General features: G+C 44.7%; 1 protein-coding gene across 1 annotated transcript in view; it reads right to left on the bottom strand.

The window, feature by feature from the left end:
• The window catches only part of csmd3a (CUB and Sushi multiple domains 3a), a 287,911-nt gene that overhangs the window by 125,894 nt on the left and 144,276 nt on the right, over positions 1–17,741 (bottom strand). The window contains 5 exon segments of the mRNA XM_066676154.1: positions 955–1,093; positions 3,963–4,154; positions 4,760–4,962; positions 7,551–7,677; positions 12,504–12,695. Coding sequence (XP_066532251.1) covers positions 955–1,093; positions 3,963–4,154; positions 4,760–4,962; positions 7,551–7,677; positions 12,504–12,695 — 853 coding nt within the window.

Genomic DNA, 17,741 nt, shown 5'->3' with positions numbered 1-17,741 from the left:
AACAGACTTCAGCTAAAGATTTTAACAAGTGACTACACAGTTAAGTGACAGAATATAGATTTCCACTACAGATTGCAGGTTCCAACTACAAACTACAGACCTCCACTACAGACTACAGACGTAAACTATAGACTACATACGTCAACTAAAACTACCAAAGATACCCAAAACTTAGCTAAAAATGGACTGAAGAAGCCCTGCCTGAACAATGCCTTCAGAAGAAAGGAAACAGAATCCTTTTTTTTTTTTTTGATCAGAAATTCATGAGGTTTTGGTACGGAGGCCTGAGTGGAATCCTGGTTTTAAAAGCCAGCACACACCATGTCTACAGGAGCAGATATCCCACAAAAGAACAGCCGGATGATTCGGGACCAGGGAGGCATTTGAAGAGGGCGGCTGTATTGTGAGCGTTTGGTGGGGAGGAGAAAGGCGTAATGGAAGAAAGCGCCTGGAGTGGAAATTGTGGGTGGAGAAATGGTCCCGAATGGCCACAGTAGTGTTCTGGGAAAAAGGAGTCAGGAAAAAAAGGCTATGTTCCACAACTCGCTTCTAAATGGAGATGGAAAATCAGCCTCTTTACATACAATTTCAAATCTGGGTCTGAAACATGCAAAGGCGGGGGTCTTGGGCTTGGTGTAAAATAGTCAAAATGATATCCTGGCTCGGAGAAGACGTAGGGAGACATATCTTCTCTCAATTATGGCACGCGGCAGGCGTATTCCGAGGTACAAAGTTTCAAATTAATTGAATTTTGTGGTTTCTCTGGAGATCAAAGGCCTTGGAAATTGATAGGCTGGTTTCATTTCCCTGCCCCAAACAGATCCTGTCGCTTCTAAACATGAGTACCCCACTGGACCTCCATTTCCATTCCGTTTATGCTGAGGGAATGAGAGAAAAGAATCCCGAAAAACTTCCAATTAGCATCTGAGGACGCACCGAGGTGTCAGATCTTACCTGATAAATGCTAATGAGATGACGTAATCAGAGTGGACAGTGATGAACCAGTCGCAGTCCTTGCTGTGAGGGTACGGGTGGGGGTAGTTGGGGGATAAGATGAAGCCAGAGGAGCCTGTGATGTTTCCTCCACACGGAGCTGGAAGAAAACAGAGACACCACATTAGTAAAGTCAAACTTAATCTGCTCTACTGCTCTTACACTCCGCTAAGCATTTAAGGTGGACCGGAGACACTGGAATGTAATTGCGTGACCATTTAAGGTGGTCTGGATGATCTACAATGTAGCTCCATCATTATTTAAGATGGATTGGAGGATTGGAGGATTGGAGTGCAAGTGCCTCACTAGTCGGGTCCAGAAAGTAACAGACCCATCATTTAAGGTGGACCGTAGGAATATGATTGCTACTGTCTTATCATTTAAGGTGGACCAAAAGCTCCACAGAGTAGCTCCACCAATATTTAAGATGGAGTGGAGGCTCCAAGATATAACTGACCCATCATTTCAGGTGGACCGGAGGAACCACAATATCAGTCCCTCACCAATTAAGGTGGACTGCAGGGTCCAGAATGTAACTGCTCCATAATTTAAGATGGAATGAACAGACAAAAATGTAACACCACCACCATTTACGGTGGAGCAGTGACCCCAGCGTGTAACTCCTTCATTGTTTAAGATGGATTGGAAGTTCCAGAGTGTAACTGCTCCACCATTTGGCTCTGAGTTCGTTTAAGGTGGACTTGAAGAACCAGAATATGACTCATCTTATGTCTCATCATTTAATGTGAAATGGAGACACCAGAATTTATCTGGTCCATCATCCGGTGCATCAGAATGTAACTGCCTGACCATTTAAGGTGGACTGGAGACTCCAGAATGTAACATCAACATTTAATGAGGAATAAAGACAATGCAGTGTAATGGTCTCACCATTAAGATGGGTCGGAGGCACAATAATATAAGTATGCCTTAACTTAAGGTGGACTTAAGACACCAAAATGTAAATGCCAAACCATTTAAGGTTGTTTGGAAGCAGTAGGTTGTAACTGTATAACTAATGTTTATATAAATAGCCTACTCTGAATACCCCTGATTCATTTCATAAGTCTACAGCAGTAGAACTCCAAGGGTCACTTTCCCCAGATGGAAAAGCCTAGTCCAACACTACAAACTAATTCCAACAGAGCATCACTATTTACAATGAGACTTAGCCAAATCCTGGGCTTAATCTGGGTCCAGGAAACCAATTAAGCAAAAGCAGAGAGTGTAGCAAAGACAAGCAGAGCTGCCAACCCACCCCTAGAACCGCTATAAACTTGAACTGCCATTCAAAAGTGAGATGTGTGGACTGTGTTGGGCACTGAAGGTGAGTATAGATCTTCAGAAATGAATCAAAGCCACTTGGATAACAACCACACTGTTATGTCCAGACGAGTTGTCCCTAAATGGTAAGGCTTGTGGGATTAGTACCAGTCTCCAGCGCTGATAAGTAAGAGCAGGGGCACTATGATGAGACGTGTCAATATTTAAGAGACATGTGCGCCATGTTAGAGATAGTGCCCATACTGACCCCTGCAAATAGCATCAAGTGGTGCTTTACCACTGCATGGTACCTACACAACTCAACTGTACTCGACTTGACTGGACAGGTACTTACCGTTTGGTACCTGGCTGGTTTTCCAATAACAGAGCCCACCCCCCGCACAAAGGATGGAGAGTTAGTGCTGGATGTCTGCATCGTGTGACGTAGTGATGACTCTTGGAGCACTATTTAAAAGGGCATTGATCACATGGACAGCTAGGTACAGGTTCTATGATAGATCAGATGCACTGTGGAAAGAAGGCGAGCTAGAGGAGGGAGTGTTTGGTTGTGGACAATGTCCAGTTGGGGTATTCTAGGTGCAGGAATTTATGGATGCCAGTATTGTACTACAGCCTTTTCAGGATGTTGGTCTTAATGTTGTGGCTCCTAGATATTTCATTGGAATTCATCCATGACCCATTCACAACATTTCACATCATCAATAAGAAAAAGCATACGTCAAAACAAGTCAGCTAAATATCTCCGGAAGAGCCGCCGCCTTGTTTCGGCAGAGCCTCACAGACGACAAACTCCATCATCCTCACATCATTTAGTCTCGTGTTATACGTACACACTCGGAATACCGGGGGGAAAAAATGTAAAAAAGAAGCTCGGAGCGCTTTGATGACAGCTGTCAGACAAAATAGTTCTCCAAAAGTGAAGGTGCTCGCAGAATCCCCGCAATTTCCTGGTGCCATTTATCACGGGACGACTCTGCGGAGAGTTGGTGGCACACGTGCCCCAGTGCCGGCGCTGACCGGAGCGCTCCATCAGATATTCCTGTCAGCCAGGTTTATTACTGTCGGCTGTTTTTTTTTATTATTTCAAGTTTTGAAAGAAGGAAAACTAGTTTCCGGATTCTTTTTAAGACATTCTCGCCGGCCTTGACAGGTGTGAAATGAGCCCCCCTCCCTCTCCTAACATCTCCCAAGTCTCAGGCACAGGTTTCGGCAAATTGAATCAAACATCTCGCCAAAAGAGATGCTGATCCAGGCGAATTTTAATGCTACATTAAGCTCAGTGCTGTTGCTAGGGTTGGTTTTCAATCCAATAGCCCCCACCATAAATCCACACCCGCCCCCTTAAAAAAATGTAAAATCCCACCATGCCTCAAAGCTAGTAGGGTGGGGTGAACACAGCACATGCTTCCTCCAAGCTGTGACATCATACCCTGCTTCATTCCCAACTGCTGCTAACAGAACATCAGTGGAGCTCAACACACTTGCAGAAGAAAATTACTCTACCCAACTCTTTTAAACAATATCCCACGGTGTTAAATGAAGATAAGCCTTTTTAAAGAGTAGGACTCCCCTTTCTTATGATACATGGTGAAGGTGGGAGGAGCTTCCACACTGTTGCTAAGATACCGCCGTAGATTGGGAGTAGTAGGATCTCAAACGTAAACAGCTCAAACCCTAGAACTCACCGATGCAGGTAGGTGGGCTGGGTTGCCAGTAATATCTGTTTTCCACTTGGATGCAGGTGATGCGTGGTTCCCCCTGCAGCTCGTAGCCAGGGTCACAGAGAAAAGTGACCGTGTCGCCGGGCTCCTTGCCCTCGCCGCTGCGCGTGCCATTCATGGGCGTTCCTGGGTCTCTGCAGGCCGTCGCCACTGAGCCTGTGCATACAACAACAAGTACAGCATCAGCTCACAGACTTCAGAGCTTCCCCCTCGGCCTCGGCAAGTGAGGACATTACGGTGGACGCTGAGGCATAACCATCTACCCGGCGCTTCAGCAGGTGCCTTCACACTCCCCTTCCTCCCCCGACACACACACACACACACACACACACACACACAGATACACACACTATCTGTCTAAACAGCGGTGAGTTTCCAGTGGCTGGACACTGGCTGTGTTTTCAGCCCATTCGGATTAAGGCTGTTTAGTGGAAAATGGATGATACCAAGCCACTGAACCAAGAGAAATGGCTGTTCAGGTTGATGGAGGATGTGTTAAAAACGGTTCTATAGAGCACCACAAGTCATAGCATCAAACAAGGTTCTGCTATATCCCATAGAACCCTTAAACTACACATCCTCCCTCATTACGAAGACCAATTTCGTCAGGCAGAGATCCACTGAAAAATATACTCAACCAATGCATTTAACAGAGAACCCAGGAAGAACGCTCTTTTTTAAATGGTGTATGTCTGGTCATAGCCACAGAGAACATAGGTCCATTTTAGATTTGTCGATACGACGATTACGAAGTCTCTTACTGGAGAAGTCGATGGCGAAGCCGGACTTGCTGATATAGAAGTCTGTCTCAAATTGGATGGTCACCACATTGAGGGTGCTGTGTATCCCATCGGGCAGCAAGGAGCCGCTCACTTCCTTCAGAGGCATTTCGTTCTCCGGACGGCCGTCCCACACCTTCAGGATGTCGTGAGATGCCTCCGTGTCAAACGCCAGAAACTGCAGACTGTAAGCGGAGGAAATGGAGGCAACAGGGTGTTTAAATTTGTTAATATGATGTTAATAAGATAGTAATAATACATACAGTAAGAACACATTTTTTAAGCACATATCCAGACACCTGGACCCCAAAGGAACTCTGAGAAACTGAAAAAAAAAAAAACTTTAAAGTTGGGAATCATTAGTCAGGGGAAACTCCAACTTAGAGGAAAAGGGCAGCCTTGCCCTTAAGTGTGGGAAAGCCTTGCACCCTGCTGGACCTGAACAAGCATCCATATAGACAACGCTTAGCTCACCTGAGGTGCGATATGAACTAGGTTTGCTCAGCTGGTAGCGCATTGATCTGTGATGCTGGGCAAACCTGGTTCATATCTTGCCAGTTGCTGGTTATCCCTTGAGATTGCACATGAAGGTTATGCAGGAATTGAGACATTCCCTCACTTAAGGGCAAGGCTGCCCTGCTCCTTTCGGTTTGAGTTTCGCCAGGGGCTCCCACGTCTTCAAGATTCTGAGCTTCAGCATTTCCTCTGAGCCTGGGGGGCACAAGCAGACCAGTGGTCCGTCCGAGACACTTCTAAATTCCAAAGTCTCAGCAGTCAAGTGAACATCAGAGCTTTCAAATCTGATAAAGAACAACTGAGTAAATGATAAAAGAAAGAGAAAGCCATGCCAAGTATCAGTGTGCTGAGAATTGATTTTCTTGCTCTTGACCTTGACACCTTGACTTGTCAAGGTTAGTCCAATCTTCAATGTCTAGGGCTTGGACTTAGACAAAGTAGTCAGCTCCACGGTTTGTAACGATCTCCTCAAATATTGAATAAATAAAGGTAGTCAGCTCCACGGTTTGTAACGATCTCCTCAAATACTGAATAAATAAAAGTAATCAGCATCAAAAGTACAAATGATATTCTTGTGTTAGAAAAGGGCAGGGGGGCCATGGACCACAAATAGGCCACAACAGGTAACAACACTCCATCTGGAAGCATTGAGCCTTTCAAAACCAAAGATCAATGCAAAATAACAGGCCTTAATAACAAATGAAATAAAATCCAACTTCCAGTCATAAATAACCATAACAGGAGCCTGCAATGCAAAACAAATTAAAGAAACCAATATTAAACTTGGTCTTGTGGGGTCCCGGTCTAAACCTCACTGTGGTCTTCATTCCAGCTCTGCGTCCTGGTGATGAAACTGTAATAAGCAGACGTCTCTAATCTAAATGTTTAATTCCCTGTTCTTCTTCTGGGTCAGCGCAGCACCCATCTGCTAAACTTCAATTAACTCCACACTCTGCCTTGTAATTCCTCACTGATTCTGTTTTAATCAGCCGCCTAAATACCTGTTTTAGCAGAGCCTCCACTTCCTGGGCTTTGATAGTGCGCCTCTGCCGCTTCGGACGCGATCAAAGGTGCGTAATGAGATCTGGCATTTGATTTTAGCTGGAGCTGGAGCTAGTCCCAACCTTGATCTCTCCTTAATGAAGTTGCCGGGTGATATTTTGCACATGTGCGTAATTAAGCAGGGCCTAGCCATCCGAGGTCGGGTCCAAGACTGCTAAATTGGCCTCTGTCCTCGTGTCACTTCTTTCTCTCACTATCACTACACGACTCTGTATGTTGCTAGGGCTGATAGTGCAGATCAGGGCAGGTGTTCTCCTCCAAGCGTGTTGAAGTAGTTGTTTGCTAATATGAGTCATAGCTACACTCACACAGCATGTTTCTATTTTTTCATGCAATTCTTTTTTATATAGATGGGGATTAGCCAGAACTCCATTCCTGAGAATGCCTGGGGTGTTTTACAACCTCAGAAAGTCAGGATCGCGATGTTAGGCTTCATCCAAAGCATGAGGCCATTTGTTTTATGCGGTGTACCAGTCACAGCATTCAGGCATTGGAATACACATTGACTACAGGGGCTATCCCTAACCCTAACCCACTGTTGGCTGCACCAATACCACCTCCATTAGCCATCCAAGCATTTATTAGAGGTTGATTCAAGTATTCAAGTACAGGCCAAGTCCAAACCTGCTTGGCCGCTGGTGTTAAGGTCCCCTGGAGGCCTGAAGAACCACAGAAAGTCACAACAGTACCACCAAATGCGAGCCTGATTCTTAATCCCAAAATCAGGCATGATCTTAACCCTGACCCTATCTCTAAACCCTAAAAAACCCTAAAAGCCAACTTTAACACTAAACCGAACCCCTAACCTTAACCACAAACACTAAAACCCAACCCCAATCCTATCTATGATCCCAAACCTGAAAACCCAAATTGAAACCAAAACCCTAGACCTAACCCCAAACCCTAAAACCCTATCTCTAACCCTAAACCGTAAAACGCAAATTAAAACCAAAATCAAAACCCTAGACCTAATTCTAAACACTAAAACCCAACTTTAACCCTAAACCGAAACCCTATTTCTAACCCCAAACCCTAAAACCCAACATTAACCCTAACCCAGGCCATACAGGTAGTGGTAGTAGTAGCGTCAATGGCCCATTAATGTGGCACTCACAGGTTGCTTCAAGTAGTCGAATAAAATGACCAGGTTGACTAACTAACAAAGGCAATAGCAGACAACGTTTTAAGCAGGTACCTGACAGTGTTGCCTGAGTCCACCTCGATGGTCCAGGTGCAGCGGAGGTTGTTGTCATAGGGGAAGGGGTAACCAGGAGATAATATTCGCCCTGAAGATTCACCTTTGAAACTTCCACCACACTCCGCTGTAACAGATCAAAGACAAGGTCACTGTGCTCTGAGCGGTCAGTTGTAATGATCATTCACTTTCAGAAAAACTCCCATTGTCGTGGTACCTTTAAGGACACTTATTCTGTACTTTTAAGTAGGGGACATGTTCTCTCCTTGTATTGGTTGGTTTCCTCCTTGTCCACACATGCAAATATGGGAGTGACTTGGTGAGTGTTAGAAACTGTTAGTGGATGAATGAGTAATCCCCATGGGATGTATAGTGTAGTCCAATCCTTATGGCTTTCCACTGCTGTTCAGGACCGAGTTAGCATAGCAACGTTTAACCTTCCTCTTGTGTTAGGGTCTTGACCGACCCATTTTTAATGCACACTCCATAAGTACTCCATAAATTAATTTATTGCATCAAGACTTTTTGACTTTGTCAGAAACTTCAAATGCTCTTGTTACAATAATGGCTTAGGTTAAGGTATAATTTTAAATCAGAAAACAATAACAAGTGCCAAATCTGGACTCATAAACACACTAACAACAGCCTACAGCTGGCTCCTCCTACAACCACTCGAGCTTCAGTTAGGGGCTTCTATCTTTATCTGTTTCACAAAACAAGGAAAGACATGTCCAGACATGCAAGGCCCAGTGTGTGTTTTGTAGAGTGTACATCTCCAGTTTACAGTCTGCAACAATGAAAAATTAAAACCAATCTTTCATGGAGAAGGAATCCTAACAAGGTCAACAAGAGGTAAACAACAAATTAGTTGATAATGAATTGTTTTTAGGGTATCTTCAAACCAACCCATTAACATTAGAGAGGGTAACAGAAAGCTAAAACAGGAGGAAGGTTAAATCCGCACTGGCAATGATGAAGTACAAATAAATTACACATTTTTAAACCCACACAAATGCAGGACTGTGCCATTAATAATCCATTCACAGGTTACTGTAATCTTTTGACTGGAGGTTTAACATGGCACACACCAACCTCCCCCACAGTTCCACAGACACGGGGGCTCCGCACGAGCTCAGCGTCGTCTTGAAGTGCACTTCTCTGCTCCTGCCGCTAATTAATATTAAAAATCTGTCCACATTATATACGAGCTGCAGCCCACTCTGGAGGCAGGAGAGCACTACATACATCACTGAGAAAAGCCGGCCATTATCACATTCATCCTCCAGGCTGTCATAAAGTCCAAACCCACCTACAGAACATCATCGCTTATCCAGCAGCAAAAGAAACACTCCTAATTACATTACACACAAGCTCCTTTACAGATAACAGCAACATAACACAGCCCAGCAGTAAAGGCTGCCCATGCTTTAACCCTTAAGAGCCATTTAAAGTTGTTATTTTATGTTATGTGTGCTGTACATTAGATTTTCATATTCATTACTATGTTTTTACGTGTGTTATTAATATGTAATCACATGTTTAATACTGAAAATACAGTAAGCACACTTTAAAACAGGGTGATTAACTATGTGATATTTAAGATAGATAGATAGATAGATAGATAGATAGATAGATAGATAGATAGATTCTTCATTGATCCCAGAAGAAAATTCAAGATATAACTATGTAACAACTATGTAATTACATGTTAGCAGTGTTTATTTATTTGTTCAGCGTGTACAAGCGATGCAACTACACACCTTATTCATGTCAGGGTGTTTTCACGTGTAATGACAAGTTGTAACATTATATGTTGTTATTACATGTTTATAACATTCTAACTCTTGTAATAGTTCAGAAGATGTGCTAATAAAAAAAGACACGAAGGCAACTTCTAAAACCCTCAGTTCCCCAGGCTTAGTGTATAATACATTCACGTTGGCATGCCACAATTACAAACAAAACACAGCAAAATGGTCACATAGTTACTGTTATTATCATGTAATTATTATGTTATAATTGCAAGGAACAAAAACATGCTTTAAAAGATTCTTCATATACTTTAAAGTTTCTACATAAACTAGGAATGGTTCTTCTATGCAATCAGGCAATGAAGAAAACTAGGCACTGTGTTTTTGTGGTATTATGATTGTCAAAAAATGTATTGTTATTTATTTATTATTAATAAAATAATATTTATTCTTTTATTTTTGTTCATATTTTCTCTCAATTTATTATATATGATTACTCTTTCAATCAGTCTCCCCTGATCACAATGCAACCAGCCTCGGGTGACGAGGGAGATGAGGACTGTCCTACCCACTCGGTATGCAATGCCAACTGTGCCCTTTACGACTTCTGGCCTTCGGAGTAGTGAGGGATCACCTTGAATCCAACCTGCACTCTCAAGGTGATGGGGCAAACACTTCAACCGCTGTGAAAGGGAACGATTGAATGAGATGGGACCAAAGGGAAGGAATGTGTCGGATGTTGCACTTGTAGGAGTCAACCTGAAAGCGTTTTGATGCTAGAAATTCCCCAGGCTCTTCTATGTGTGCAAGTAGGCCCCCAGGCAGGCTTCTAGGCACCATTGTGAATATCTCTTCAGGATCCCTCGCGCCTCTGCCCACCAGATTGTGCCGTACCAATATCCACGGCTCTGTTGTCTGTAAATTTGGGTTTGAAGATCGCATCTCTGCCGGAGGGCTGAGAGACTGAAAGACCAGTCCCAGCGGATCCTGGTAGAAATACGCGTTACACATTCAACAAGTTACGTTCAGACTTCTCAAAGCTGGGTCTGGTCAGTTGAGGGATAAACCCAGGCCCCGAGGAGGGTGGGTTCACTCAGGCAGAAAACATACGGGATGTCCAGACTATTTTGGACACCTTCTGATGACCACTAATGGGCACCCAACAGAAATTCATCTGCACACACAGGCATTCGGTCTAACACCAGCTATTGGATCATTACTGTGAGGATTTGATTGGATTAAGCCACAAGAGAATGTAAATTTCTAGATCACATACACCACTCCAGATGGCGGTTCCATTCTAGGGGACGGTATTCACACTCTAGCGTATATCTGGTGGGCACAATGTCCATTTTAGGACGTGTTAAATTCTCTACTTCCCCAATGGAATTAATCAAGCATCACGTCGTCTTGTTCCTCTAGGGAATAAGGCTTTCCCAGAATGCACTGCACCTGTCTGGTCAACAGTATGTGTGTGTGTGTGTGTGTGTGTCAGTGTGTGTGTGTGATTATGAAGATGGACAATGAAGCTTCATTCTCATTCCTCAGCACTTAGGGTCTGTCACAAAGCATTTTCTTTCTCCCAGTGTTTACACTCTTCCACACTTGAGTCTAACAGCCCGCAGAGCCCCAGTCACACACCACCGGCATTAAATATGTATCTGGACACGTCAGGGTTTGTGTCTCTCTGCGTTAACGTACAGAGCAGCGGCTACTGCCGGTGACACCAAAGGCCTAGAGTATAGCTTCACGTCAGATTACAATGACTTCTCACTCACGGCTCATTAAAATCAATACAGAGGAGTAATTAGAAATGGCAATGTTTATAATATTAACTGTATCAATAAGATAAGAAGTCGTGTAATGCTACATGTTGGTAGGTGGATTGAGGACTCAGAAGTGTCCGAATGTGTAAGTGTGTGTCGCCCTGTGAAGGACTGGCGCCCCCTCCAGGGTGTGTTCCCGCCTTGCACCCAGTGATTCAGGGTAGGCTCCGGACCCACCGCGACCCTGAACTTGATAAGGGTTACAGACAATGAAAGAGTAGATGAATTAACATCTCATTCATTTCCATGTCTTGTGAAGTTGTCTGCACACGTTAACTATCTTGTTCCCACACGTTAAATATCTTGTTTCCACACGTTAAATATGTTGTTCCCACACATTAACTATCTTCTTCCCACACGTTAACTATCTTGTTCCCACATGTTAAAAATCTTGTTCCCACACATTAAATATCTTGTTCCCACACGTTAAATATCTTGTTCCCACACATTCAGCAGACGGGTTTCCTGAAAAAAAGAAAAGAAAAATACCTCAGAGGACGTCTCTGCTGTCCTGTAGAATGACCGTACGACACCGGGCCCTGAGCGAGAGTGACCTCCAGCTCCGTATTAAAACACTAATGTGGGAAATGCATGGAGCAGCTGGACATTAAAGCGCCCACAGCGGCTGAATGAAGTGACACTTGTGCCAAACCCTCTTCTGGATGCAGGCCACGTTCTGACTGAGGAGGAGCTGCAGGACGAGGGGGAACACGGTTCCTCTTCGAGTGGAGAACGGGTTCATGAGAGGCCTGGCCTTGCAGATCAATTATTCAGAACCAAAGCCCCCCGCTCTGTTTGTGGATTCACGTGAGTTGTCGGGGGACTGGGGGGACGCCACATTTTTAACAAAGTCCAATTAAGAAGAATCCGTGTAGGACTAAATCCTGCAGATTACCGTCTGGCATTCTGATGGGCTCTGTGTGTGTGCGTGTGTGTGTGTGTGTGTGTGGTTGTTTGTTTGTCTGAATACATCTCTGTATGTGTGTTTGTGTGTTTGTTTGTTTGTTTGTCTGAATGCATCTGTGTGTGTGTGTGTGTGTGTGTGTGTGTGTGTGTTTGTTTGTTTGTTTGTCTGAATACATCTCTGTATGTGTGTTTGTGTGTGTGTTTGTTTGTTTGTTTGTCTGAATGCATCTCTGTATGTGTGTGTGTGTGTGTTTGTGTATGTGTTTGATTGTTTGTTTGTTTGTTTGTTTGTGTGTGTTTGCTTGTGTGTAATTGTATGTGTGTGTTTGCTTGCGTGCGTGTGCATGTCAGAGTGTGTGTTTGTGTCTGTTTATATTGGGGTATATGTATGCATGTGTGTGTGTGTGTGTGTCTGTTTGTATCGGGGTATGTGTATGCATTTGTGTGTGTGTGTGTGTGTGTGTGATTACCAATGCAGGACGGCAGCTGGTGATCCCAGGCTCGCCGTTCACCCGTCATGCAGCTGAGCACCCTGTTGCCATGGAGACTGTACCCAGGGTCACACTGGTAGGCCACGGCGCTCCCGGTGAAGTGGCCCTGGTCACTGACTTTGGAGCCGAACTGAGGGACCCCTGGTTCGTCACAGTGGGACAACTCGAAACCTGCAAAATTTTAAGCACACCCAGTCAAACAGTGTGGACGTCCTGCCTTCTCCGTCTCTCCTACCCCTCAGCACAATGCAGGCCTATGCTTAGCGTTCTCCTGCAAGCGTGTTGAGTTACGATGTCACAAAATACCTTCTGTGATAATGTAAAGACATATTAAGGAATGCCTTTCCACATCACTATACATACTGTAGCTGAGGGAGGGGGTGGAAGGTGGTCTTTGGCCCTGGCTCCTCTCTACCCAGTGACCCAGAGTGGGTCTGTTCAACTCAAAGCGATCAGCAGATAAAGACCCCCTCTGTGTCACAGCAAAGCAGTGGCTCAAAAAATACAGTCCTCTTCATTAAAACGTAATCAGCTCTTAATGAGCTAATGACACAGCTAATTAACTCATTAGGAAAGGTGTGAGGGAGACGAGCTCCAGCCGGCCCACCAGGACCACCGCGTCCCAGAGGAAACGGGTGTGTGATAAGTCCGTGAGTTCATGCACTGTAAATCCAAATCAAATCAAATCAAATCAAATTTATTTATATAGCGCTTTTCACAACTGATGTTGTCACAAAGCAGCTTCACAGAATTCCAGTAAGACAAGATTTGACATGAAATGTAAAGACAAATGTAAAACCCTCAAGTGAGCAAGCCAGGGGCGACAGTGGCAAGGAAAAACTCCCCCAGCTGAGGAAGAAACCTTGGGAGGAACCAAGGCTCACAAGGGGTGACCCATCCTCCTCTGGTCAATCTACTGGTGATGATAGTTAGTAGTCCATGAGAACTTCAGTGTAGGGACAGCTTCAAGGCACTTGGTGGTTGCTGGAGCGTGGGCAGCTGGTCTGAAGAGTGGAGGAGGATCTCGACAGTCATCCATCAGTGTCCAGACAGACAGGTGGGCAGTCGTTTACTCGGAAAGATGTAAAGGGATGGAATTAGTTTTGAACTGTTTTGTGTTTGTAAAGTAGAAAATATGAAAATTTCCAGAGTGTGGCTAATGACTCCGGCAGATCTGACTATGACAGCATTAACTAAAAGGAGAGAACCAGAAGGACACACAGACACGGGAGCATCCTGAAACACTGGCATCCCTCCGCTCCACCGTCAACAAACCTGAGTGATCGCGAGAAGCGGCGGGACGACAGCACCAGCGTCTCAGTATACTATAATTCCCTGTGTCCATGGACCCCCCGGATCTGCCGCCTTTATCTATGGGGGAGCATTAGCTACCAAATGATAAACTAAACAAATGAGTTTTTAGCCTACATTTGAAGATTGCGACTGTGTCTGAGTCCCGAACATTTTTTGGAAGATCATTCCAGAGTTGGGGGGCTTTATAAGAAAAGGCTCTTCCCCCAGCTGAGGCCTTCTGAATTCTGGGAACATTTAAAAATCCAGTATTCTGTGATCTGAGTGAACGTGGAGGCTCATAATAGGAAATTGTATCTTGAAGATATTCAGGAGCAAGCCCATGTAGAGCTTTATATGTTAATAACAAAATTTTGTAGTCAATGCGGAATTTAACAGGCAGCCAATGAAGTGATGATAAAACTGGGCTGATATGTTCAAATTTTCTAGTTTTAGTGAGGACCCTAGCTGCAGCATTTTGAACTAGTTGAAGTTTTCTTAAATTGCTGCTGGTGCATCCTGACAGTAGTGCGTTACAGTAGTCAAGCCTTGAAGTAATAAAGGCATGTACTAATGTTTCTGCGTCCTGGAGGGATAAGGCATTTCTAATCTTAGCAATATTGCGAAGATGTAAAAAAGCTGTCCTAGTGATACTACCTATGTGTTGATCAAATGATAAATCCGGGTCAATTATGACACCAAGATTTTTTGCTGCTGAACCAGGTTTAACTGGAAAGTTAGCTAGATTTAAAATTAGATCTGATAATTTATTTCTTGTCACTTTTGGACCCAAAAGCAGGACCTCTGTTTTGTTGCTGTTTAGAAGGAGGAAGTTACGCAACATCCAGCCTTTCACGTCTTTTACACAGTCCTCTATTTTCTTTAATCTGTGTTTGTCATCGGGCTTGGCTGAAATATACAATTGTGTGTCGTCTGCGTAACAGTGAAAGTTAATGTCATGGTTTCTTATAACTGTGCCTAGCGGTAACAAGTATAATGTAAATAATAATGGTCCTAAAATAGAGCCTTGTGGAATTCCAAATCTTACTTTAGAATAATTTGAATTTAGATTGTTTACTTTTACGAATTGATAACGTTCCGTTAAGTAAGATTTGAACCATAATAGGGCTGTCCCTGTGATTCCAACCATGTTTTCTAACCTTTCTATGAGAATATTGTGGTCTATTGTATCGAAGGCTGCGCTTAGGTCAAGAAGCACCAACAGGGATACGTGGCCTTGATCAGAGGCAAGAAGAAGATCATTTGTTATCTTGACTAGAGCTGTCTCTGTACTATGATGTTGCCTGAATCCAGATTGGAATTTTTCATATATATGATTCTTATGTAGATATGAACTAAGTTGTTGGGCCACAGCTCTTTCTAAGATCTTAGACAGAAATGGCAAATTAGAAATAGGCCTGTAATTAGACAGTGTACTAGCATCAAGATTTGGTTTCTTGATCATAGGTCCTGGACTCCAAGGTTCTGGACACCTGCTCCTCCACATGTGTTCAGACAGAGAGGCAGCACGTCCTCCAGCTGCAGTGACAGCTCCTTCACGGTGGAGTAGAATGTGTGTGTGTGTGTGTGTGGGGGGGGGGGGGGTGAAGGTGGGGAATGTGTGTGTGTGTGTGTGTGGAAGGTGGGATTGTGTGTGTAGAAGATGGAGAGAGTGTGTGTGTGTGTGTGTGTGTGAGATAGGTGGGGTGTTTGTTTGTGTGTGTGTGGAAGGTGGAAATGTGTGTATAGAAGGTGGAGTGTGTGTGTGTGTGTGTGTGTGTGTGGAAGGTGGAAATGTGTGTATAGAAGGTGGAGTGTGTGTGTGTGTGTGTGTGTGTGTGTGTATAGAAGGTGGAGTGTGTGTGTGTGTGTGTGTGTGTATAGAAGGTGGAGTGTGTGTGTGTGTGTGTGTGTGTGTGTGTGTGTGTGTGTGTGTGTATAGAAGGTGGAGTGTGTGTGTGTGTGTGTGTGTGTGTGTGTGTATAGAAGGTGGAGTGTGTGTGTGTGTGTGTGTGTGTGTGTGTGTGTGAAGCTGCTAATTAAGGTGGTATTGATGCAGATATGAACTCGAGTGAATTCCGCTCCAAAAACGCAGCTCTCTTTGCGTTCCACATGACGCAGCTCTTTCTGGCTCAGTGCAGGAAGAGTAATTAGAGCAGGGGTCTTTGCGTTTATAAAACATGCCCCGCCATCCGACAACATTCCAGCTATTTACACTCGCTTCCCGTCAACTCCTCCGCCTCTGCACTCGGATCCGGGGCCTTCTGGATATTAATATTAGAGCTGTCACTGTGGATTAAATTAGCCATCCAGCAATTTAGCCATGATTCAGGAGATTAAACACGTAATCCCAGACTTCCCACCAAGGCCAAACAATAACATCAAGGGCATTAACAGGGAGTGTGTTACGCTCTGCTGCAGTAAAATAGCAGTAAATCTCTGGTCAAAATTCTTCAATCCTGGGTGCTCTCCCACAAACCGGCCTCCTGTCAGCAACCAAGGATACATCATCAGCGGAGAGGGCTGGAGGGAACCAGAGCCAGAGATAAACAAATACTCAGGAGAGAGTCATGGTTTATCCACTGTTTACACTGCTTCCGGATAAACATGAGTAAACGATACAGAAACATTACACAGCCCCGTTCTCCGGTCTTTTACACAGCAGTGAACACACTGCAAATGACATCATAATTTGAGGCTCTGAGCTCTTTCTGGAGCTTCTTTAGCTCAAAATGGGTGTGTGTAGAAGGTAAGGGGTGTGTGTGGAGGGTAAGTGCCATGTGTTTGGACAGTAGGGGGTGTGTGTATGAATGGTAGGTGGTGTGTGTGGAAGGTAGGTGGTGTGTGTGGAAGGTAGGGGGTGTGTGTGTGTATGGAGGGTAAGTGCTGTGTGTTTGGATAGTAGAGGGTGTGTGTATGAACGTTAGGTGGTGTGTGTGGAAGGTACGGTGTGTGTGGAAGGTACGGTGTGTGTGGATAATAGGGGTGTGTTTGGAAGTTAAGCAGTTGAAGACGCATTGTTTAAAGTTGGGGCTCCACATCTCAGGGCTTTATAGCCCTCTGGCCCACCCTTGGCATTGAGCATATTGACCATGGAGTTCATTTAAACCAGTAAAAAGACCCCCAGCCACCCCCTGAAATGTGGCATTGAGGTGTCACTAATAGAACACACACTCGCTCATGATGCTAAAGTCAATAACAAAAGGGGCGTCGACGCACACACACACACACACACACACACACATATTAGAGAGAACACCATCACACACACACACATATTAGAGAACACACCATCACACACACACACACACACACACACACACGCACACAACACCGAAACGCTAACAGTGCTAATAGTGGCTGACAGCCAGCGAAGGGCCGGTCAGCAGATATGCAAATGAGCTCTTCTCTAACCAGTTGCCACTCTTGTCTTCACGCATCGTCAGGCGCATTAGCATTCTCAGGCGCATTAGCATTCTGGGTAAATTCCTCCAGGAGACGGGGCTGGGCCGGGGGCCGTTTGTATCCGCTGCGTTCTCCAGCCCGCCGTTCTCTAACTAACGCCCTGCGCGGCGACACAGATTTGTCAGCTTATGTAACGCAGCCTTTTCCCGCCTCATATGGAAATTTCCAGGCTTCCGTTTTTCCGTTTGATTTTTCTTTTTCTCCCCCCTGAGTGTCTCGGGGCGATATAATTCCCTCTCGACACCAAACATTATGACAGTCCTACTAGAACCCGGGCGCTCGCTAAATTACACCAGTCGCACTCCATTAGGGAGATTGCATCAGTGACAGGAGCGGAGGAGGGTGGGGGCGTCTGGTCAAATCCAGCCGGAACGGCATTCCTCAGACGAAACCTAATCCCTCTTATCTGTATCATATGATCACATGACCACAGGACTATACCAAGGTCCGGGACCCTGGACG

The sequence above is a fragment of the Hoplias malabaricus genome, chromosome 1 (genome assembly GCF_029633855.1).
Source record: "Hoplias malabaricus isolate fHopMal1 chromosome 1, fHopMal1.hap1, whole genome shotgun sequence".
Taxonomy (NCBI): domain Eukaryota; kingdom Metazoa; phylum Chordata; class Actinopteri; order Characiformes; family Erythrinidae; genus Hoplias; species Hoplias malabaricus.
The sequence above is the reverse complement of the archived record's forward strand: the minus strand, read 5'-3'. Positions and strand labels throughout refer to the sequence as shown.